The 26073-nt window shown below is 34.8% G+C and overlaps 2 protein-coding genes across 3 annotated transcripts in view; one reads left to right on the forward strand and one right to left on the reverse strand.

Moving 5' to 3' along the window:
* The window catches only part of Mekk1 (mitogen-activated protein kinase kinase kinase 4), a 100633-nt gene extending 93892 nt beyond the window's left edge, over positions 1-6741 (reverse strand). For both annotated transcript variants that reach the window (XM_085945401.1, XM_085945400.1), the window contains exon 1: positions 6490-6741. In XM_085945401.1, the coding sequence (XP_085801527.1) occupies positions 6490-6569 (80 nt within the window). In that variant the 5' untranslated portion in view covers positions 6570-6741. The remainder of the gene's footprint in view (positions 1-6489) is intronic.
* Positions 6742-13634: 6893 nt separating this feature from the next.
* CHOp24 (transmembrane p24 trafficking protein CHOp24) lies at positions 13635-25485 on the forward strand. The gene is made up of 4 exons (XM_085945659.1): positions 13635-13835; positions 15559-15740; positions 18929-19081; positions 23859-25485. Exons 1-4 carry the CDS (start codon positions 13700-13702, stop codon positions 24006-24008), a joined length of 621 nt encoding a protein of 206 aa, XP_085801785.1. The 5' UTR covers positions 13635-13699; the 3' UTR covers positions 24009-25485.
* Positions 25486-26073: the final 588 nt, after the last annotated feature.

Genomic DNA, 26073 nt, shown 5'->3' on the forward strand with positions numbered 1-26073 from the left:
TCAATTAAAATAATTTATGGTCATATAGATTATGATAACCATCGTGAAATTTAATGAGGTTGCCAGCAACTTGTTACCAATGTGGACACGGCATAACGCGGTAGAACGGCGTTCCGGCACCTTTTTTCGTGGTAGTTTTAACGTTTCAAAGGCAATTAGACGAAATAATGTTCGCGCTTCGATAGTAGGTACAAGTTAATTTTCCTGAATCACCTCATATGAAAAGACAAAGGTAGGTTATCTGAAAACTATCGCGTTTGATATATGCATTGAATTATATTACCATTTCTTCAAGTGAATGTGAACGCGAATTTTCGCAAATGAATCTAATTATTACCCCAATAAGTGCTTCGTTGAAGACCAAAACAGTTTCTGGGCTTTTGTTCATAAAATTCGTCTAACCACCTTTGACACTTTCAGACATTCAGCCATAAACTCTAACACTAAGAAAAGGAAGCAAGACGATTTGCCAGACGAAAATTGGACTGAACTTTGGAAATCGCCATGGTCCCCACAAAGGGGGAACTGACAGGGCTCTAGCCTGGGAAATTGACCAAATCAGTGAGATAAACTCAAATCACAAATTTGCTCTAATCGTAAAAAAATCGCTTAAAATATGTGGTTGTATAATTGCATTTTTTGGTTAAGGCATTTGTCATAAAAATCCAACATGCGTCCATTCAATGTTATGTTTATTGTTATATTACTAATAATAATAGTATATTCATTGTCATGTTTTCTTTTTCACGTACATGCCGAACGTTTTTTCCATCTTTACACGATTTAAGAATATATTCCTCCGACGTCATCACTAAACAAATTGACGTGCTCACAAGTCGCTATCGCTCTCCGAATGGCAACGCGGCCGAAATTAAATCACACATAGTGTTGAAAATTATTTGCCGTTTCACTTATGTACGCTCTTAATGTTTGTTGATACACTGAATACCCTTAATTTAACCTTGAACACTATTTGAAAAAACGCTACTACAGAGTGTCACATTGCCTTTAATCTTAGTGATAGGTAGGGGCCCCGCCAAAGATCATGGATTGGGGGCCTGCTTCAGGATGTGGGGGGCATGGAAATCACTATATACTTTTATTCAAATATATGATTTTTTTACAATTTTATTTTTTTACAACTTAAGTTGTTTATTTGTAAGTACAAATAGTAAAAAGTGTGTTGTTATATTAACTACAATAACATACTATATTCTACTGTATATTATGCTAGGTCCACACTGGCAACATGTCGCCAGCAACCTCGTTAAATTTTACGACAAGTATGATAATAATCGTAAAATTTCTTAAGCAATTCTGATAATTAACATGACAGAAGAAGAAAAAGTAAATTAAATACGGATGGTTTTATTAGTTATAATTGGACATAATATAATAATATTATTATTAGGTTAGGTTAGGTTAGGTTAGGTTTTGTAATTCTGAATTAAATTATTAAACTGAATGTCCATTTTGAGGTTAGCTATCAAGTGTCAACAAACTATCACAAACATTCAATCGACCATTGCACGATTGATACCCAAGCACGAATCAAATCGCGAAAATACTTGTCAATAAAATTCTTCCGTTATCAAATTATAGTTCTAGATTTTTTTTGCGCATAGTAAATGTATATGAACGTCATTGTAGTTATTGATTGGTATATTTTTATATTATAATTGTTTATTTGTACTTATATGTTGGTTTGTTTATTTTTTTATGCGCTTCGTGGCATAGAAAAGGATTTATATGTATTCAAATATCATTTTCTTTAGTAGGTAAGAAGTTTGCCAAGAAGTGAGTTCCAGCACCTTTTTTTTAAAGTCCTGTGTAAAATGAACCATTATACATACATAATATATACACAAATGAGAAAAGCGATGAGTCGAATTAACGCCACGGAATTACTAAATTCTACACAGAAACACTTGAGATGCCATGAGTTTATTAAAAATACATAGGTACCTACCTAACGTTGGAAAAACTCAGATACTTGCTTGTACATATTGCAAAAATCTGTTCAAATATAGGTAGCAGTGGCGCACCCAGGGGGGGGGAGCAAGGGGCCCTGGCACCCCCCAAAAATGAAAATTATCAGAATGATTTTAAACATTGAAATTGAAATTCGAAACAGGTTTTATTAGAAACACAATCCTTAATGGAATTGTCAAAAAATTCTCGGTTTCCACCCGAATTCCAGAGTGGTGTAGGTCATGGTTGGGGAGGGCTGACAGATCTCTAGCCTGGGGGCCCGGCGTGTCGGGTTGACCAGATAAGTGAGATAAACACACATCAAAAAAAGTTTCATCGTTATCATTAAACTTTAGTATGATTTCTTCAATGGTATCAGGTTAAAATTCCAGACTGTCTCAAGTGACTCATAAAATTCTCTATAATACGGTGAAATGTATGGAAGTAAGTCTATCAAATCTTTCGTCTTGTCTCGTCTTATATATGAAATTTGTTAAAATACAGTCGTCTCGTCGAGAGTTCTTTGAAATTTCACTATTCCCGGTTAATGTTCGTTGAATTGAAGCCACTTAACATGTCTCCAAACAAACGTATTCCCATATGTGTTTATTTTTCTGAGTTGCAATGGTCCTTTTAATCGATCCGAGTAGTTAAAAAAATCTGCACGAGTCATTTCAGTGATTTTAAAAAGATTTTTTTTTTGCAGCCTCGCACATTAATTTGGCCCAATCATGAGGATGTTCGATCATTCCACCAAATGTCTTTTTCTTCTTCTCAATTATGCGATGGTCTTATGTGTGTGGCCAGAGACTAAAAATTTGTGATCAATTTTGTTAAAAGTCTCAGAATGTTTAACTGCTATCATGTATCCCCTCGGTTAAGTATTTGGACAGACATGAAGCGATATCGTGAGCTCGTTAGCTTCTCTATTATCAAGAGCCTCATGCCATATATAGCAATATCCCCGGTTATTATCACAATCATGCACAGTCAAATTTAACATCCATAGCTGTCGTTTGTAAAAGGCCAGGGAACTTTCAACAACTGATGTGGGCAGACATTGCTGCATGTCAAATGTTACAATTTGGCAAGAGAGATCTTGCAAGCTGTACTCTTTATCACAACTCTTAGCTGAATATGCAAAGCCAGCTTCATCATGATGCTCTTTCAATTCCTCACGATTTTTATTTCTTTCCTCATCGTCGGTGGAATTCTTAATTTGTATATTAAGTTTAGAGCATTTTAGGCAAGTATCCTTATTTGGCCGTTTGAATGTTAAGTTCATGCTATGGAATATGTGTATAAACGAATATTGATGGGATTAGAGCTAATACTCTTCAAATATTGAGAATACATCTCAGTTATTGTCAAATGTGGCGGTAAGTATTTTCTGACACTGATTCCCTTCGAGATATTTTTTCCTCTAGCATCTTCTTGAATAAGTATACCGGAAGTAAGTAAGTAGTCTCACGTTTTTTTTTCAAAACATGTTCAAAAAAATTGTGACTTTCACCCAATGTTTTTATCGTACAACCTTTACAAATTTGTTTCCGTAACAGTTCAACAGTCAAGTTCGCTTTGTCTCATACGATTTTTTTTCGTATTCATAACAACTTCTATTATACTTGTTGTGTAAACTTTGTCAGTATTTCGTACAACTTCTTTATCATTTCTGAAGTCTTTTGTATCATCCTTTAATTTTTTTGTGATTATTTCTTCTGAATCGAGAATGAGGGTTACAGGTTGTAACATCGTTGTGATGTGTAATCGTGGAAGCATTATTTGAGAACGAAGGGTCTGGTTCTTCAATGTCACTATCATCAGATGGTAAATTAGACTGTAATAATTCTTGAATATTAAAATCAGGATCTTTTATGCTGTCATCTGAATCCTCAACATACAAGTTATTGGAGTATGTGGTTGAACCTAGAAGCAAGATTATTTGTTAAGATATTGTATACGTGTTTTTAGTTTTAAATAAATCAATTTCGATAAATTTGGTAAATTTTGTATAATTTACAAATAATACACATACTTACTTCTTTTTATAAGTCATATTTATAATATGACTATTTTACTCACGATCTGTTATTTTTTTCAAAATTTCTCAAAATATCTTAAAAAATACGCTAGATTCACCAAAATCAACACTGAGTAGGTATGACGTTTGAATTTAAGCCAACTATGAGTAGTAAGGTAAGTCACACAAAATGTTGACTTATCTGACTACTCATGTGACTTAACTGTGTACACACCCCGTTTTGACTGAAAATGCATCTCGCCAATGGTGAGACGTACGACTTCCCTGACTACACACAACGAACGATTTTTTTTTTAGTATATTGGCATTCATATCTCATGTTTGCTGTTTTGTGACTTACCTGACTACACATCCCGACCCACGAATTTTCGACATACAAAAGAACAGTGCGTAGTAGGCGGCGACGTTCATCACTGACTCCCTACTGGATTCCTGAATTTTAATTCATTTATTCAATGGTGCTACGAGAATTCTCATCCCAAAGTCTGGCTACTTCAATGATAGGTATACCTACGGCGGGAAATCAACCTAAACTTTCAAAATGCTACTATTCAAAACTATTTAAAAATAGGTCAGGTTTTGCGAATCTCACGAAAAAGGCCTATTCTAAATAGTTAACGCCGTAACACGTTTCCGTTATTTTTATTGCTCCAAAATAACACGAATACAAACAAATATGACACGGACGGCGGTTATCTACAATAATTGTTAGCACAGTTAACACGTCTTACTTGATTCTTGATTCTAAATGCATCCCATTAGAATCTACAATTGGATAAAAAAAGTCAAATTTAAGGTTCTAATGAGATGCATTTAGAATCGTGTAAGACGTGTTAACTGTGTTATTGAATGACATTTGACCGCTCGCGGTTAACGAGGTCATGGGCGCCATGTTAAAAATATCACGCCAGAAAACTTTAACTTTCCGGGATAATTATTAACGCCTGAATACGACATATCACATTTATCACTTTTTTGTGGAGTCAAGTGACATGGACCCGACTCGCGGAACCCTGGTATGCCCTAAAATTTTACAAATAGAAATGATGCCTTGTGAAAATGTTTTGACATTGAAGTTAAATTCCCTCCACCAAAACCCGCCCCGTACCACCCTCGGTCTTAATCGAGAGTATCACGGGACCCATCAATTGGTGATGTGAAGCATCTAAAAATTGGCCTGGGAGTGTCCTGGGAGAAGATGCCCAAGACTTAGGTTGCTACGCTCAAAGTGAGCTCTGACTGAGTTTACTGAGTTTACTCTAATGCAAAGTGCCAGGGAGAGAAAAAGCACATGGAATTTACTTTAAAGAAAAAGAAGCTACTATTTTAATATAACAAAGAACGAAGCTAATCATACAGGCAGCAAAATTTATGTGAAGAGATCTTCACGCCCGTAGTAAGACGCCGCAAATTTTTTGAATGCAAGATAGTTGGCCTTAGTAGCAACCAGGTCGGACGGGCCGATGGGTCCAACAGCTGGTTGGACCGACCTGAGCATTTCCTCCCGTTCAAATGTTTTGACAGTACAAAATAATATGCGTTGTGAATTTTATTTACATGTTGAACAATATCCTACGTGTTATTACATATCGCATTGATTTGTACAAAGCTACAACATAAATTCAAAATATGTACGTAATGTGTAGCTAGTGGTAGGCACATATTATTTGCATTTAAAAAAATCAGAGACCATTAAACTTTTGACAATGATAATGACAACATTGACAACGGTGTAGGTGTAGAGACCAAGGACATCGTAACCGGCTTTTTATAGGTACGTTAAATAAGTTCAAGGTCAATACTATGGGTAAACATAATAATGATGTTATTATTTAATTACACATTTTATCGTTAACAGAGGAATTAAAATAATAAAAAGTTCAATAACATCTGCAATTTTCGTCCAACAATTAATACAAAACTAAGACAAGCCACAAGATAATTAAAGATTACGTCAAGTAGGTACATAAGTACCTACTGTAGCTATATAATATTATTATTATATTGTGTAAACGTTAACAGGAAAATAATCAATAATATATTTCGTAAACAGTAGGCGCGTGCATTTTGTGTCAATGAGAAGTAATACGTATTCCATAGTAACTACATAGGTACCTACCTAATTTAATTAGCTAAGTATATTATGCTTGAAATTAAGATAATAAACCATTAGCTACATTGCCAGTACGTAGGTGCACAATAAACACGAAGAAACGATCAATATAATTACGCAATTATTAATATATTTCAATAATATAGAAGTTATACAATCCCCATTCATTCATAAGTCAGAAATTATTAGGCGGCATATAAACAATCAATTCAATTATCTTACAAAGTTGACACCACGGAGATAATATTATATTGCCATGCCGGTTTGATTTGGTATGTTAGTGCTTTGTAGATTATTAAATCACAATATAAATAAACCTAAAAAGAAATGAAATTATTACAACTAACATAACATAATCGCTTACATGTCGTCTTCGTCGGAACTTTGGCCGGAGCTGTAATTTATTTCAACTCCTATCCTGGTTTTCCAGTTTGAGTCTGCCATCTTAATTACTTATTGTCAAACACTAATTCAATATGTACACCATTATAATTAGTAAATAAAACGACAACACGTCCAATATTACACTTGACAGCTGAGACCGAGACGTATTTTTTCACAACACATTTTGAATATCACCAACACGTCCATCAAAACAGGTATTTGACCATAGACTAATAAAATAAGCCTTTAATTAATTTATTATAAAAAAATATTATTTTTTTTTAAAACTGCCAGAGTATGAAGTTTAGTATTCCCGACGTCTATAAATTAAATTTGTAGAAAAATCATAATCTTCAAAGAGATTGGACTCCAATCTCTTTGTAATCTTCTATTCATATTAATAATTCGTAATATTTCTGAGCGTTACTCATTACCAGCTGGATCCAGTCGAACAAATCGGCCATAGGTTGACCATAATTCTAACCATCAAATACCTAGGTATTCTACTTTACTTTTTTTTCAGTTTTCTGTATCGGTGTGTATCGGACATCTATGTTTGAATTTTATGTAACTATATTATGACCATGTTAATCAAATTAATACCAATAATAATATTATAATGAAAGAAGTTTTACCTACCAATAAAACTCTTATTATTCATGTTGACTTTGAAGTCCTTGAAATAGTGTTTGCTCTTCCTTCTTCGCGTGAGGTGTTATTATACTAATTTAATTTCCTTTTTCTTGTCGTTGGTCATTCCTCCCTTTTTATTTACTGGTCATACCCGCGCGTCCCTTTTTTATGTAGCGAGTTTGGGACTCCTTTGTCTTCATTATGATATGGCCCAAGGAACCAGGTAGGAGTTACCTGGACTTCAAATTCAACATGAATAATAAGAGTTTTATTGGTAGGTAAAACTCCTTTCATTATTCGAATTTGACTTTGAAGTCCTTGATAATGATTCATTGACGAGGTATAGACCATCGTGACGTTCAATGTATAGGTTTGAATAGAGAAGTTAATTGAATCATCGAGTTTCAAAAACCACTCTGGCAGGTTTTTCAAGTTTCGAGTAAATCACGAAAAACTGTTGTGCATACATGTGAAGCATTAAATGTATTCTTTTTTTTGTAAATGTCTTCAAATGTGTTACTTAATGTGATATAACTTTTTAATTTGTATGCAGATAACTTGTAACACAAAATATATTCGTTTAAATACTGTCCAGAATGGTTTTTGAAACTCATTGTCGAATAGAGTGGATTTTGCATCTCACCTTTAAGAACAGAGTGGTTTTTGTCACTCACTTTGCTAAAATATCAGAGTGTTAAAATTCCAGTGGCGCGTCATGTGATTTTAAAGAATACAAATTCATTTTGACTGCTTTTAAGCATTTTATGAAATTAAACAACAATAATATTTGAAATTTAATTTAATTATATCTAGATTAAGCAAAAAATATTCTTATACAATCAAAAATATAATTAACAATTTTCGGTATACTTTAATATAAGTAACTTAACAATAAAATATATTTTTGTTTTTAATTAATAACCAATTAAAAAAACTAATGATACAATATTACGATTTTCAAAAAACACAATATTAAATGCTAAATCAATTAAGAAACATAAAAATCTGTAGATATAGGAAGTACAAACCTAACTATTGTAATATAGGTACCTATTCCATGAATACAGATTAAATATAACAAGATATTTTGGAAGATAGTTTGTAACCAAATTTACGACTTATTCTAATTTTTTTTGGTCATATTTCGTCTGCTGTAGACAAATCAATCACTATAATAAAATTATTAATCTGTATTACGTGAGACTAATATTTGTGTGGCGCCTCGGTTATAATTTGTGTTATGATATTACTCATAACATCATAACTCACAAGTCATTATTAGCTTATTGCTGTCGTACTATTGTTCAGGGTCGTAAAAATATTAAAACATTGATTTTATGACCCATTTTAAGTTCCATGATTCGTTTGGTTGTTTTAACTTTCGTATTGTATCAACATCACATTAAAACATTATGAATATTCTAACTTTTATCAACGTGACGGAACAAACAAAGAATGTCCAGTCTGTGAAAAAATATATAATTTTACAATACGATATGGAATTCAGTGCATTCCTTTATCAGTAGTTCTCGGTACTGTACAATTACAAATAAAAAAATGTCTTCTCACTTGTTTTGTGGTTCAAACTTAGTTTTACCTTTTTATTTATAAATAAATATGTACAAGTACATTATTTTTTTCTTTTGTTTTATTGATGTAAACTATCAGTATTATTACTTATAAGTCTTATTACATTATACTTTATATACCATTGAGAAGACACAAAAAAAGTTTAAATTTTAAAAATAGAATTATTTATTTAAAAGAATTAAATCGATGATTTGTTGGCAAAAACGCTTGGGAGTTTTTTCATATATTATGCTAGGCTAAATCAGATCAAAAGAAGTAGATCAGAAAATTACACGAAAAATTAAAGTACTTACTTATCTACACTTTAAAAGTCAGGGACGCCTATGGATTATTAATCAAAAATGCCGCGAAAATTCGGATTGAAGTGTCAAATTGTGTTTACCTTTCTTTGCGTTGCATGCTGCGTTTCCATGCATCTGGGTTCCTTGAACGCTTCCTTGAGGTTCCAGGAAGAGAATTTGTTACACTTGTCAAATAATCATCCATTATATATGATTTAAAACGACAAAGAATCAACAGCAAACTAGAGCGATTTACCTCACCGACTGTAGATTTAGTACTGCGGCCATATTGCATTTTGTATGAATCGAGACTCCTAATTGGCCGATATCACTCTGAATGGTTTTTGAAACTCAGTTCGCATACGGAGTGGTTTTTGTAAGTGACCCAAATATTTAAAATGATTTCCTGACGAGATTGAATGCAATTTGAAACTCTCACCCGGATAAATAGATAGATTTTAAGTTTATGAATAAGATGGCATTCACAGGTCATTTTCGTAAAAAACCGGCCAGAATGGTTTTTGAAACTCGACGATTCAATTGGTTCTTTTCCCCTTCTGATGGTGGCGTGTCCATCGTTCTCTGGTAGTTGTAGTGAAATGTCGACTCACTACGCTAGTTACCTCTTTAAGATATTATCTTCTATTGGGTATATTTACAGTTTAGGGAAGCCACTACTGAGCGGACACTGCCTGGTGGTTCTTGTACCCCTGCTTCCAACAGTACTGACCTTATCCAATTCCCTATAAGTGTCCTGGTGGCTGGTTTCCGTAACCAGAATACTGGGTCTGCTATGACACGTGGAAGCGCTTAGCTTCCATTCCGATTGACGATGCTTGGCGGTATCTGTCTTTGCGCCAAACATTGGCCATACAATTATGTGGTCACCTTTATCCACTAATCCATTGTCTACTATTACTGAGTTGTGAGGTCATGAACCCTTCGTCCCGATGCGAGAAGCAGCCGAGTAACTGCCCTGTGAGACGTTTAGTATAGGTTGTACTCCACCGGTGTTGTTTCCCTAAGATGATCTAGGTACTACTCGTCCTCGATCCCAAGCCGGTGGTTTGACGGGTTTGGTTTTATGTACTTAAATTGCCTTTAACATATTGTGTTGTACTACCACGTTGATGCTGATATCTACAATGATTATCGGTTTGCAAAATATGGCTATGGCTACTTATGCACCAGGATGGTGTTGTACGACAAACCCCCCGTGTTGTGCAAGTAGCCTAGGTATCTGGCCAATTTCATTGGTTGAGGGCTATTATGATCCACTAGGTTCGTGTTATCCATGTCATTGTCTTCCTTGTGTTCCGAACTGGTTTGTTTAGAGTCGAAAGCCGCCATCTGGAAGTAAGGAGTGCCCTTTCTTCCACCATTCAATTTGATGTTATTTCACTCCATCCAAAATTATCCATACTTAAAGGGACATGTCCTGGGTCCTTGGACGTGGACGGTTGGTCTCCATACCTACTAGTGTCGTATGTAGGTGAGGTATTGTATAAGGAGGTAGTATCGCCCTTTTCGTAAGTCCACTCCCCAAAAGTATTGTTTCCAGCTCGGTGCCACTAGTAAGTACTTCCCTTTTGCTGAGTCCAGGTGCGCTAGAACTCGTGAAAGTAAGTTTGGTGGGGGAAATATCCACGTCAGTCTGAAGTCCTATACTCGGCTGAAGGCGTCGTGAAACAGCGCGCCACTGTCTGTAACGTCTCGTGAGACGTACGTTGCAACGACATTTGAACTGTTTCGCTTGCGGATAAATCTACCTCGGGAACTCCCCATCTTTGAAACAGGGGGGTGGTTGCGGTGTTGATGAGGTGCCATTCGGGAATGAGTTGTCTGCGGGAGAGATGATCTGCCACGAAGTTGTAATTTCTGCGGAGGATTGTGCAGTAAACTTGATGGTTCACTCCGTGACTCCACTGGTAAATACTAGTATCTGTCGGCATAGGTTTAGGAGGGTGACAGATTTTGTGCCGCCCTCGTTGTTGATGTATGCCACCACTGTTTTGTTATAAATGTCTGCAGAAGCAGATCTGATCCTATGATTTTTGTACCCGAGATTGAATTGCGAACATTTCCTTCCTGTTGGAATGCCATGCCATGCCAACGGGCTCCCCAGCCTGTGCCGGCTGCGTCTGTCGCCAGGAAGTGATTGAATGTCGTTATGTGTGTCAACTCTGAGGATTCTATCGCCTAGAGCCACCACATGATGTCCTGTTGGGCCTGTGGTGAGATTGTCATCAATTGGCGAGTATGAGACCTCGGTCATATTGATGACTGGAGCGTTGTAGCCGTCGGCAATGCAACCTTCCTCGTGGAGGTAGGATGTGAAGTTGAGTCGCCCCAGAAGGGATTGGATATATGCCTTTCTGAGGGACCAACTGCCTTTTTGTACCTGCGTTAGCAGATGGTGACGGAGTGCTACACACTTCTCCGGTGACAATAACCTCCACTTGTTGTGTGTGTCCCACGTGATGTCCAGGAACCCTCATTGTTGGCTTGGGATCAGACAGGATCTTTTTATATTTATTAACCACCCTAAAGACTGTAGGAAGGTTATCCTGTATTCCACCTGAACCGAGACTGTTTCTCGGATTGGTTGGCTACTATGAAGTCGTATATGTAAGCGAATATTCTCAGCCATTCTTACGTAGGCGTTCGGCGACCCAATTGGTCAGGGATGTAAACATAATCGGAGCGGCACGTGAATTGTAGGAGCTCCCCTCGGTAGGTTAGTTGAACGAATTGACGATGTTGAGAAGCCATGGGTACCTGGAGATACGCCTGGCATAGATCTATTATTACTAGCCAGTCTTCTTTTTATAAGACGGCTGGAACCTCGTAATGGTGAATTAGTTTGAATGGATTTGGCTGTAGGAACGCATTCAAACGCTTTTGGTTGAAAACAGGGCATAGGGTCCCGTCTTGTTTCTTGATCAGAAACAGGGTTGAGAGAAAACTGGGGGTTTGACCCGCTTCTTCTAGAACCCTTAAGTTTTTTAACTCCTCGATCTCGAGATTGACATCTGCTGATTGTTGCGTTTGAAATTCTTTCCGTAAAAGTAAAGAAGGACTTACCAATGGTGGTGTCGAGGGCCTTCCGGGACTCTGAGCTCGGAGGAATCCTTGATAGTGCCTCCCGAGTGAAAGTATCCTTCACTGAGGACGAAATCATCTGGCGCCGAGCTTGTATAATCTCGGCGCGCTTCCCGGTAAGGATCTGAGTCATGTCCTCGCAAATTTTATTATGCTTTGTCCCCAAAACCCTCTTCGATTTTTTGGTACGGCCCATCGCTGTTATGATGTTTTGAGGGCTCGTTGCCGAATCCACTAACCCTTGCATACCCTTCCAAAAGCTGTCCCGTTGGGAAAACATCGCATTCTGGAGGGCCGCGATGGTCCTCTCCGTCAGATGGTTAGCTGATGACGAGTGGTCGTACCGACGCAACTCGTCATTTAGACCTAACTCTACGACCGTAGGGGCCGCCGAGAATTGTTTTTGGGCGTTGTGCCACTCCTTGCCAGTCCCCCTGCTGAAATAAGGTACGCAACGAAGATACCTCAAACATCAGCATCTTAATCGACGCTCGTACATTGAACTCTTCCTCCTGTAGCAGTTCTGCTTCGCCGTCTGGTGTCCATTGCTTTTAGAATATCCTCCTCACGGTCATTCAGATGTTGCACCATAATCACTGATCACTTAACGTTCGTCCAAGAATTTTTTTTTGATAATTAGAATGAAAATAAATGTCAGACGCTACATCGTCAAGTCAAAATTCAAAGTAAAATTCGAATAATACACAATATCATTACGAGGGAAGTTCCATAAGTTCGTGTAATGGGACAGAAAAAAAGAATATATAGGTAAGTATATTATGTTTTATATATTTTTATTTTTCAATATATTCTCCTCGGACATGAATCTACTTCTTAGATCTATCGATCAATTTTTCTAAACCTTTATAAAAATAATTTTCTGATTTGCCTTCAAAATGCTCGTTTACGGCTACCTGTAGAGACTCATCATCATCAAAATGTTTTCCACGCAATTTCCACGTAAGTCTTTCTTCAAATTTTAAAACAGGTAATAATCATTATCTGCCAGATCAGGACTGGATGATGCTTCCCGGAAGCGGTATTTTCTTATAGCAGCCATTACAATTTGAGTCTTCTGAACAGGTGCATTGTAATGAGGTAAGAATACGCCTTTTGTTTTAACATGTATATTATTATGTTTTAGTGCTTGCCACGATATTAAAATTGTGTGCAGAAATTCAACTGTAACGCAGAAAATGTTACTAGGCAGGTATATTGGTTGTTATTTTTAATTAAGTCAGTTTTATAATTTGTATTTATTATGTATTATGGCGTATTGGCCAATCGCTGTCGATGCCACAATACTCTTTTTCTAAATAAATACATTTGAAAAGTACCATTTTGCAGTTCCAGCCTTAAAGGTAGGTGTCGATTAAATGTTTATTTTATATTCACACTCATGACACAATCAATAATAAATAATTATTGATGCATTACAATAAAATAAAGCACTTTGTCTTTGGTTTTGCTAGGGAAAAATATCATTAATTTTTTTTTGCGTGACAACACTGCGCCTTTTACAATTACGTGGCTGACAACTGACATCTGACAGAATAATTCAGTTTTGGTGACATTATTGTCAAAATGAATTCAAACTTAATTTATATTACAGCGATCCTGCTTTTCGGCCTTTCAATATCATCTCACGCTTATTCAATAACAGTAGATGCACATGCCGAAGAATGTTTCTTCGATCACGTAGAAGCAGGGACCAAAATGGGTAAGCCTTCCTAGGTTAAGTGAAAGTCATAAAAATATGTTTTTAAGACAAACTTTTGTAAGAAAGTGCTGTACACATGGTTTGTAATATATATATTATGAATAGATTGTAATATAATCTCTACTTTGTATCATCGGCAAGAATAGTTTAATATAAAAAAAAAACTTTGTAGGTATATGTAATATATTTACACATCTCACCTATGGAAATAATAAATTGCCTATTGACTTTATTTATAGCAATGTTATACAAAATTATGCGGCCAGGTCCCTAATATTTATGATCGCAATATACATCTAAGATGAAAACATTTCGTTTTTAATATTAATTGAATTGGCACTTACATGATAAAACTCCAACCCGAAAACAATCATTACATTTTTAACCCAAACAGTTATAAAGTTAACTGTGATATTTATACTACCTACTTATTTCCATATTAAGTACTCATCGTGAAGTATAATTTTGAATTCTTCCTTCTTGACCTGTATGTTGCAAGTTTTAACATGCAGAAGAATGGCTAAAGTAAAAGGGCTTTTTATACTTTCAGCGATGTCTCTAGGCAAAGTACCGCCCTTACGCGGACTTAGAATGCTTTCCCTTTTCATTTTTAATCTCAATTTCTTTATAAAATTGTTTGATACATACCTATTTACCTACGATATCATCACTAAATAGTAAATGCAACAAAAATCTTGAAAAAAATGACGTACGCATAATCTACTGAGGATCAGCCTAACCTACTTCCAAACAGCGGTGGTTTTAGGTACGTGGAGGTCTAGGGCGCTAACAAATATGGAGGCCCCCTTGTGATGTTTTACTTTCTAACGAAGTGACCTCATCGTCCGCTTCATGGAAAACCGCCACTGCTTTCTAAAGTTGTAATGATCATAATCGTTTTTTGCCGGCCCTAAGCAATTTACGACCAGTCTAACCCCACTGGGTGTTACTGTATACTTGTGAAGTTACATGAGAGTAGTAATTAACAGTAGTGTGCGGTGATTTTTGCTCGTTAGGGGTGCTGTTGGAAAAATACATAATTCATCACCTCAGTATTACAACACTAGATAACTTGATTTTCACTGTTTTTGATATAGATATTGAATATGATTCTACATTTCCTTCTCTAAATGATAAAATTTGGTATGTCGGAAGTTAATGGGAACTGTATTAATTTTGTGTTTGAAAATATTAGATAACTTTAAAACCATAAATGCATTAAATAAATAAAATAATATAGGTACCAGCTACAATATTTTTTCATACAATTGAACATTATTTAATTGTTCCCAATTAGACAAGCACAATTTTCCATTTTTATTTTAAATAATAATTATAATAGCCTAGATTTATGTTAATCAAGTAAAGTTTAAATTTCATTTTCCCAACAATGACCAAATCAGAGTTATTTAGTTGTAGTATTGAGGTGACAATATATACCAACTGTTTGCTATATAATATTATATATTTGGAGGAGCATGCATATAATGTAAAATTAAATTGAAATTGCGCCAACACATGCATAAACAAAAATATAACGATATTTGTTGAAATAATAATTAGTGACATCACATTGCGTGATGTTTTGCAAATAGTACATTATAAATTGCACAAACAATAAAATATTTAATACGTATCGATGGCAGGTCCAAATGTTTAATATTCTAGCAGAAACAATGATTTAAAAAACATGTAGGTACTATGCAATATATTGATTTTCCAGGATTGATGTTCGAAATTGCTGAAGGCGGATTCCTGGACATTGATGTCAGGATAGTCGGACCTGATGGCAAAGTCATCTACCAAGGAGAGAGAGAGTCCACTGGCAAATATACATTTGCGGCGCACACTGAAGGAAAATATACGTATTGCTTCAGTAATCAGATGTCAACGATGACACCCAAGGTAATCTCAGCAGGTTGTAGTTATTTTCTTTCGGTTGCGAAGATTCCCCGTTAAATAGGAGTAGGCAATTTGTAACCGTAAATAACAATACATACTTAGACAGTAAATTTATACTTACGAAACTTAAGTAATTTCGTTTTCACTCTTACCATATGTCACATTTCAACATCCCTGGTGTAACAATCGTTAGGCACTCCTCTGAGATGTATAGAGTGTCCCAAAAGTTACCTCTAAAATTTAAGTTGGCGTGAAACTTAGTAATTGTCAGTAGAACCTCGAGTATCTGAATTTCAATTTCAGAGGCAGATTGTAGAGAAACAGGTAGGAATTATTTAAAAAAAATACAATAAAAAATGCAATCAAAAGTTTTATTCCAAAATTAAAATGGATTCCTTATTATATTTTCAATTATCTAGATTATCTTCATTCCCAATTAGTCTGGATAATCAAGTTTTTACTGTGTATTGTATCGATGAAATTTCAAAAGCTTTTTTAAATAAATAAATAACTAGGTACATATATGTGACATAAACCTGAATAAAAGTGGTTGCAGATTTTGATAAAAGAAAATAAGCTGACACGCTGTGACATTTCTTTATTCAGGTTCCACAACGCATGCTTTGTTGGTTTCAATGCACATTTTTTTATTTTCCACAAGATGGCGCTAGTGTTTACATAATAATCTCAGAATTGTTAACATTTAAATCATTTAGTCCCTAGTTTGCTCTGTGCCTAATTTAAATACGGACAAAATTATCAATATGCATTATTTTCTTGTATTTTTGCTTTATCTGTGAATTTGGTTGCTGAGTGTGTTCAAAATTGTTTCTACTTAAATTATTTACAAGGGCTGTTCAAAAATTATCTAACCATTGTTTTTCCTGCGGAAACATATGAATGATGGGAGGTCTCTTCCGTTGGGGAGGCAGAGCTTCTTGAGCGTGCGTAACTTAAACGTCAGTTGCTGGCAATCAGTCTGTGAGTGAGGGAGTGTACTCAGCTCAGTACATGGCTTGAGCAGTGAGATTGTATCAAATTTGGCGATACTCATGAGGAAACCATTCGGAAGATTTACTAGGCTTTTGGCGATGATGCCATCTGCCACAATGCCAAAAAAGCATGGCAGGGCCCCGATGTTAGAACTTGCGAGTGCCAGCTGCCCGGTCGACATGACGTCATATGACATCATTGTGACGTACTACCGGAGTGATAATAGCGCTCGAGAATATAACGCTACTCCGACAGCGGCGCTATTCATTGTCACCATACACATATAGGTGTTTCATCGTAATAATATCTACGGTGGGCACTGCGGGCGGGCGGCATGCTTCGAGCGTGTATTGGCTGACGTCACAATTATGTCATGTCGTCTGGTGCCACACGAGTCGATAGTTAGGAAATCGCGGTGCAGGTGCAAAGCAATGACAAAGTGATATTGATCATTGTGGTACATCACAAGTACTCACCACCAGTGGCGGCCGGTGATTTTTTGGATTGTAATTTTTGAGTGTGCGCTGGAAACTTACCTTACTGAAAAATAAAATCAATTCGGCGTTATTTTTGATTTGACAAAACGTTATTGACATTTGGGAAATTACCTGTATATTTTATATTTTTAATAAAACATGTTGCGAGTTACTTAAATCTTTATTGGATTAGTTTTAAGAAACGATTGCATCTCTCATAGTAGATAAATACCTCTTACTTTTAACGTAAGCCGTCTTATTCTATATAAGTACATTATCTTTAGCAATTTGTACACTGTATGAATTATGATTATTATGAAACTCCACTTTGTGAAATAGTATTAAGATTTATTAGGTTAACACTAGAATTCATGAATTAATATTTTTCTATACCTATTATAAATAACCGACATCATTTCGCGTTTAGACAACACACAGGATAATGAGATATTAATTTTCCAGAAATGCGGTAGGTACTAAAATTATTTTTATCTTCACTGATTTAATTTGCAGTACACATAAATCAAAATAATCTTACAGACATTGTATTACATTTCTTACCCATTTTAAATTTAGAAAATAATGAATTCTATTGAATTTAGTTTAACAGGCATTTTACATATGAGATTGCTAAATATGATACTAAACATAATTTAAGCGTGAACAGTACGTCGCAGCGTCTATAATAACAAACCATAATTCAAATATGTAATTGCTCTCTACTCAGAACAATATGATGTCATTTTACACGGTCGGCGCACGATATTCTGGAACTTACGCATGGCGAAAACTATTAGCACGGTTTAAGTTGTTTTATAATGGCTTTCGTTTATACTGAGCGTTGGGTTCTTTTTAAGTAAACAAAATATATTGCCGGGGCGCAAACGATTTCAGTGAGGATGACGTATACGGTGCAAAGTGCCTGTATTATCGCCGATTGGCAATATGGGCACATCGGTTTATGGTTTGCATTACAATAAGTGAGCGATAATATTAAAAACCTATGAAGAGAAAATATGATTTACGATGTTGAACGATGTTTCACATCAATGCAAGCAGTGCAGTGCACTTGCATGATGTTAGACCAGCCGCCGCTGCTCACCACAAGCCCTACATAACCTTCATGATTCCGTGCGACGTAAGAGACTGGATCTGTGGGCAGTGCGGTGTATGGCAGCTGCATCATGATAATGCACTAGGCTAGAGAGTTTCTTGGTTCCTTACTCTCCTGACATGTGATTTCTGGCGGTTCTCCAAGCTGACACCCCTGATTTGAGTTACGAGAGGATATTATGCGGAACGTGACAGCCCAGATCTACCCCATTTCCAAAGATGCATTCCAGAAATGGTAGAAATGCTGGTAGAAATGTGTGCAAACCCAATGAGACAGACTATTTTGAAGGAGATTAGGGTTTGAGATTTCCACGTGATTAATTGTATTATTTACGGCCAAAGGTTGAATTCTTTATGAACAGACATCTAATTTTGTAAGTCAAGGCAACTAAATATTGGTATCATGTCTTCACTGCATACCTTGATATTGCTTATATCCACGCCAACAAAGTAACGATCTTTGATAAGATGGTCTGTCAAGGCATTTTCAACTGAATTAAATTGAAAATGTCTCAACAGATGAGTGCAGTCATGATTTAATTTTAAATTCAATGGAACAAGTATGTGGAATTGAGATATATATATTAGCAAGCAATGTAATATTTTCAGGTTGTGATGTTCAACATGGAGATAGGCGAGAATCCAAACAGGGCTCCTGGAGCAGAGAAAGAAGAAGAGTCGGGTCACACCAAATTGGAAGACATGATTCGAGAACTATCTGGAACACTCACCGGTGTCAAGCACGAACAAGAATACATGCAGGTTAGTTGAGGGAATAATATACACATATCTTTACGGCATAGGTGCCTATTATTCCTATAGAAATTGCGGATATTTTTGTGATGTCACCGCCGGTGTTTGTACATTTTGAATGCGTCATATAATTTAGAGATTCCGTTGAAATTAGATAGGTGTCACTGCTTAATTTAAATATGCACACAGTTAAATAACAACTTTCATTATTTCTGACACAATTATAAGTCAAGGTAAATGTTAAATGTTATTTAATCGATGCCATCGCGTGTTCACTGTTGGTATTTTATAAGAAAGTGTAGCAATTTAAAGCCTGTGACGAAACCTGTTATAGATAAAGACAGTATATATATATTTCGTGACATATGATAAAATCGTATTTATTATACTTATCCTACAAGTGACGCAGTACAATCAATTTCCATTCTTCATTCAGGCAGTCTAATAGTCTGTAATACATGGCCGACATGAATGTAAGAATGGTTCAAATAATCATTTTTGGTGCTATATTAAATTTAAAATAAATGTATGGGACTGTTTTCTTATAAAATAAAAATAAAACACTCGCCAATGAACATTATTTATTTACTACAGGTAATGTTCACACATAAGTGTAGCAATAGGATGGTGACGAGACAGCGCTTCTAATCGGAAGAAACAGTATATGAATAAGATAAAATCACTCGAGTCAGTGTCTCAAGTAAACATGCCGAAGGATTAGTTAACTCCAAGCAGGGATGCCCGGCATGATGTGTCAGCCAGCTAAGTGAGATTAACGGAATATAATAACGAACTTTATAAAAAAATATTGACTTCTCTTTTGTCCATCAAACTACTAACGTTTATATATCACATTGCGAGACAATCTTATCCGAGAAAACTGGTTTGACGACATCTATTATATCCCTAAATCTTTCTTGTAGGCTTCCTTGTTAATTGGTTTCTTTTGTAGTCATTGGGCCAAGTTACTTGGCTACTACATAAGGGGGTCGCGATGTTATCTGTTTCGTCTTTTGAAGTAGTCGTACACGCTACAAATGTAGTTTTTTATCACCACTTTTGTGCTGGGACAACTTGTAAGATTTATTTTAGTAATGTTTTTAAAGTTTTCGATCAAACGGATGAAACATTTTGAATTTCCTCCGACTTGTATGTACTTAATTACCTCATCACTTTAGCAAAGGAGAAGACGTTTATTTATAATATTTAATTTCTAAATGAATCAAAAAATAAAATAACTATATTATATAATTACTACCGCTTATATTTTTACAATATATCGTTACAAACTTTTGATGTTTAATATGATATGGCTATTAAAAAAGTTATCATTTTGAAGACTTAAGCTAGGGTTTCCTAAGAAAGCGGTGCCGTTATGTAGCGGCCGTAACATGACGTGATGCAGCGGACGTAAGAAAACGGCTGTAAGAACGATAACCAGAGATGTAAACTTAAAAAAGACAGACAACGGTCACTGAGTGTATTGCGGTGGAGAATGGACGATCTAAACATAGCATTATTATTAACTATTTCTTTTATTCAACGAATAATTCACAAGATTTAAGAATGTATCATTCTAATTATTGAACATACATGAGGCGCCAAGCGCCAAAGGAGCTCAAGCACCATTTAACAAAAGTGCTACAAAATGGCCGACAAGTTTTCAGTGAATTTATTTTTTTAATTTTAAACTTGAACGTTGAAATGGACAATTATTTTCTAAGTAAAGCAAATTTAAAAAAAATCAAAGTATTATTTGCAATAATATTTAATGAAAAATATCTATTGGATTCCAAAAAAAATGGTGTTTGAGTCCCTTTGGCATATAGAAAAATGAAAAAAGGTGGCACTTGATACTTTTTTTTGTTGCATAAGCTTCTGTGGCATTAACATTTTCAAACTCAAATAATGGCATTAATTTAAAAAAATAAATCATTTAAAAAAATGTTTTAATGTAAGGGTTTGGATAGCAATAAAAAAACCTTTTGATATAAACAAATTTTATTATGTCAAATAAACACTGAAAAAATGGTCAAATTTGTTATGATTGTTACATGAGTTTGTTTGGCATAAAATTTGCCTTATGATATTAAACACGTTTTTACCATTACAGCAATGATTTCAAAGCATTTGGATTGTTTTTTTTTTGTAATAACCGTCTATATACCCAATATTATTAATAATACTAAATCAAAACGTTACTCCAAACTGGCCAAAATAACAAAACCATTATTCAAATTTAACACAATCATTTTTTCTCAAGGATTCGGGTGATTTTTAAAATACTTTTTTTAGTGTATATCAATCGTAATTTTATATAAAACAAGATGAAATTAGAAATAAAAATTATTTTCCTTCATGGAAGTAAAAGTTTAGTAGACATAATTACTAAAATGACATTAATAACCATATTTCAAAAGTGATCTAAAATATTTTTAACAACAGCGTATGTGAAAGAAAAACGGATAAAACATGTTAAACTTACCGTGATTTTCCTCGTTTACAGGTTTAACATACATCAAAACTATTTTTCTAATCCTTCTTGAGTTCATTTTTTGTTTTTTTCACTGTTGAGAACGTATATTCAATAAGACAAATCTGACAGCTGTTTTGGTCTCGCGCTCTCCATAAACAATGGCGGATAAGCTTCTGTGGCGTGCCGACATAACGACCAAAACAATTATGCCACAGAAAATAAATCTCTATTGTAAAATATCTATAATTATTTGAGCGATAAGACTTTGTGGCATGATGCATATCGATTTATAGAAAAAACCTACATTCAAATGTCAAAAATCGTAAAGTTGGCGCTTGAGCTCCTTTGGCACTCGGCGCCTCACATAATTTTGAAAAACACTTTCTGAGAGAATATATTATAACCAATAGATAAAATCTTTTTTGAAAAAAGTAAGCCAACCCGGCAGGGAATCGAACTCTGCATCTACCGGGTTTACACCCCATCCGTGGTGCTACTCAGTGACATATTAATTGCAACAAATTTTAACTATTGGTCAATTTAATACCTACTCATCAGCGCTCTTCCAAATCAAGCTACTATGGCAATCGATTTTTGTTTCTTAAATCAAAGTAGTTACCTATTACTTCGATTTCTAACCGACGTCGTGGATTTCTCCAATATTTTTTATGATGTAACTTACTTGAACTTGCTAATAATTTATAATTAACTTTTTCTTTTATTCAACGAAATAAAAAACCATGTTCAGAAAAAATTTCTTCGACATCTTTATTTTAAAGTTTATAATTATTTTTCTTTTGACAGCTTCTCAAACGAGTATTTTCTGACTAACTTTCGTGAAGGCATGCTCGCCTTTCATTCTCTTGAAGCTCATAGGTCACTTCCTCTCTTAAAGCATTTTTCGATGCTCTCACGTGGTATAGTTTCCAATCCCGATTTTCTAGAAAATTAAAATTTTTATGCACCCTTCAATTACATGCGTGGTCGCAGCCATGACCTATTTTGGGTGAAAGATGTTTCCTCATGTCAGGCTCACCAGGCCCCAATAGCGAGGGCTGTTCGGCTGGTCAATGTAATCCCTAGAGATGTAGACATTTTTAGCGATGGATTATGTATTCTGTTTTTATAATTCTATTTTATTGTTTAATTTGTATTTTTTTTGAATTATTGTTTTTTTCTATAAAATAATTTTTTTATTTGTTTTTTTTCTCTAATTGATTTACTTGTACTTTTTATTCTAAATATGATGTTGTGAACGTCCTGAATTAATAATTTGTTATGTGCTCAACGTGTCTTTTTTAAATAAATAAAATAAATGACGATATTTGTCCAGCAGTTGTCTGTTCACCGAGTGACATGCCAGCCCATTGCCATATCATTTACATGGTGACCTCTCATCACATCACATACTCTTGTCGGCCTATTTATCCGTTGCTTTCTTTTGTGGTCTTTCCGCATTATGCCCAATTTTTTGGATATCTCTTACGTTACGGGTCTATGTTTCATATGCATACGTGAGCACTGGTAGTACACTGGTTGAACATTTTAAGCTTAACACACAATGGAAGCTCATTTTTGAAGATATTATTCAGGCGCCCAAATATGCCCCATGCCAGTTTGGTTCTGCGAGCAATATCGTCACACATACCCCTCCGTCAATTGAAATTTGTTGTCCGAGATGAACGTAGTTGTATATTTATCAGTGGCGAATGATGAAGGTAGGCTGTTAAGATCTGCCATAAATAGTGCACACTAAGACACTGTTTATTAATTTTTAAAATTCAATTAAGCCCTGCCTAATCCAAGCCATAGTAGATAATAGTCAAAAAATATTCGTTTATCTATAAAATATCTGAAATCATGCCATTAAACCATATATAATTTCAGATTTTTTCTAGATAGGACAATATTTTTTATCGAATATGGTTTGGTTAGGCAGACGGCTTAATGAATTTAAAAAAACTAACCAATACCATTTTTAATATGCATTATTAATTCAACGAAGCATTTTTAACAAAAAAGTATTACTGAAAAAGTGTGCACTTTTTTTGTCAGATCGCCCATAGCATACCTCAACTATCATGGTTTGGTTTAGGTAGGGTTTAATTGAATTTTAAAAACCAACCGGCACCATCTGCAATTTGTATTCTTAGGTAAACAAATAAGTATGACTGACAAAGTTTAGTGTGCACTATTTATGGTGAATCTTAGCAGCCTACCTCCACCCCTCGCTTTTTATGTGTATGTATATTGTTGTACAAATAAAAAAGTGTTTTGCTCTGATTCTTATCAATATCATTTTGTTTTCAGGTACGAGACAGAATTCACCGCTCCATCAACGAAAGTACGAATTCTCGGGTGGTCTTGTGGTCAGTCTTTGAAGCAACGGTGTTAGTGGCCATGACGCTGGGTCAAGTTTACTACTTGAAACGATTCTTTGAAGTGCGACGTGTAGTTTAGTAAAGAACAATAATAAATCTTAAGTCCTGTATTATATCAAGCGGCCGATTTAATTTAGTTTGGCAAAATGTCAAATTCACATACAGATTGTGTCATTGTGCCCCACATTTGCAGCTAATGTATGAAATAAATCTATTTTACATTTCAGCTAAAACTTATACAAAACAGATTCCACTTTAAAGAAAGTACTCGGTAGGTACTATAAAGGAAAATACGTAATTGATCAATTCACTATTATTTATGGTCTAGCTCAGGGATTTCCAACCTCGTGCCCACGGAGTCGTTTGTCAAATAAAGATCATAACTCACTGATGCGAATCTAAATGATTAGGAATATCTACATACATTCCTAACTATGAGAAATTGATTGGAAAAATCCAATGCCAAAGATCCCACTAATTAAATTGTCAATATTTTTTGTATATATTGTTTGAAATAAGAAATATACATAATTACATATTTCTAATTTATCAGTTTCATTGTATTATTAATTAAGGTAATGTTTTTAAATATGAATTGTTAAAAAAAATAGAACTAATATTTGTCTATGATTATGTAATTGTCAGTGGGGAAAACATGTGCTCGTCATTCCATTTTTGACTATAAATATGGTCCTTATCAAAATAAGGTTGGGAACGCCCCCAGCTAGCATAGCTGATTGATATAATACAGGGCAAATAGGTTAGGCAAAGTGGTTGTATCTCATTAACAGGCCATTCAACTGTGTGAAATTTGTCCCTGGTTATTATTTTATTACTGGCAACTTTGTTGTATAAATCTTTAATGATTTAATCCAAATAATACATAATGGCTAAAAACCCGATGATTTAAAATTTTATTTTTGAAATATTTGACGTGTCTTTGTGAACGCATAAAGCATTTTGGGGAATAAAAATTATCAAAACAAACCCAATTTTTATCAGCAAATGTAACAAAAATTTTGAATGAAATATATTAAGGGCTTTTCGTTGGTGTAGACACTATGCGAGCCTAATACTATAAAGTTTATTTTTGATAAAACAAACTTAACAACGAAGCACTATTCTAAGTTGTCTCACTGTTACTTCTGTTCCGCCAAAAATAAACACGTAGTTCTGCGCTTGTTCTAACGACTAAACCTTGATTATTTTGTAACATACATGTTACATAACACGTTGGTGTGCAACATATGTGTATATGAATTAAAATTTGCATTACTTGAATGATTTTAGTTGTGATTTAAACTAATTTCATCCATTATTCTATATTTTAAAAGACTGATTTGAGAGTGTAAGTTTCAAGGCGTATATAATTTTTGCACAATTTTTGTGATCAATCATGATTTTCAATTCTGTTGCGATAAATTTTGTCTGATTTAAATTCGATAGCTGTTATAAATGTTTTCTGGGGACAAATTTACTGTATGTGTCCCATATCTCAAAACTTTTCCTTTCCTTTGTTATTTATAAGATATTTTTAAATAAACAAGTTTCTTCTAAAAAAATGTATTTTCATTATTGTGAATAAATAATTAGGTACATATTACATAATGTATAGAAGTATACATAAAACTACTGCAGTACCTATGCAAAAGTGTTTGACAAAACATTTTTTATAGAAATGGTGCCTGCCCAAAAAAAATAAAAAATAGGACCTCTGGTTTACTAATTTTTGTACAAACTCTGGACAGGCTCCAGGGTACACATGGTGACATACAAAAATGGTACCTGTGACAAACTGGAATATGCTTCAATGATATAGGGAAACCTCAGAAGTCTCCATCTGGAAGAAGATTCAATAGGCAGCTCTCGTAGTCCAGTGTGTATGACACAAGCCTTTCATCCGCGAGCTACACGTTCGATCCCCGTGAGGTCACAATATTATATATTTATGTGATTTTCTCAACGCCTGGCTGTTTGTAATTATTTCATTTCTATTACTACTGAAACTACTGTTTCACTACATTACTGTCATCTCATGGCGTATTGTGGTGCTAAAAAGAATAATATATATTGTATACCATGATAAAATATCTTTGACGGTATGTTTTGTGTAAAAAAACCTTGTCAGTTCATTAGATTTTCTT

Source organism: Rhyacophila brunnea, unplaced genomic scaffold (assembly GCF_057557595.1).
Source record: "Rhyacophila brunnea isolate RB1 unplaced genomic scaffold, BYU_Rbru_1.0 scaffold_18, whole genome shotgun sequence".
NCBI classification, from domain to species: domain Eukaryota; kingdom Metazoa; phylum Arthropoda; class Insecta; order Trichoptera; family Rhyacophilidae; genus Rhyacophila; species Rhyacophila brunnea.

Excerpts from the sequence above, each read along its gene's own strand:
- CHOp24 (XM_085945659.1), top strand. The coding sequence starts at position 13,700 with ATGAATTCAAACTTAATTTATATTACAGCGATCCTGCTTTTCGGCCTT. Across the intron at positions 13,836-15,558 it reads AGAAGCAGGGACCAAAATGG|GATTGATGTTCGAAATTGCT; the intron begins GTAAGCCTTCCT and ends TTGATTTTCCAG. Across the intron at positions 15,741-18,928 it reads TGTCAACGATGACACCCAAG|GTTGTGATGTTCAACATGGA; the intron begins GTAATCTCAGCA and ends TAATATTTTCAG.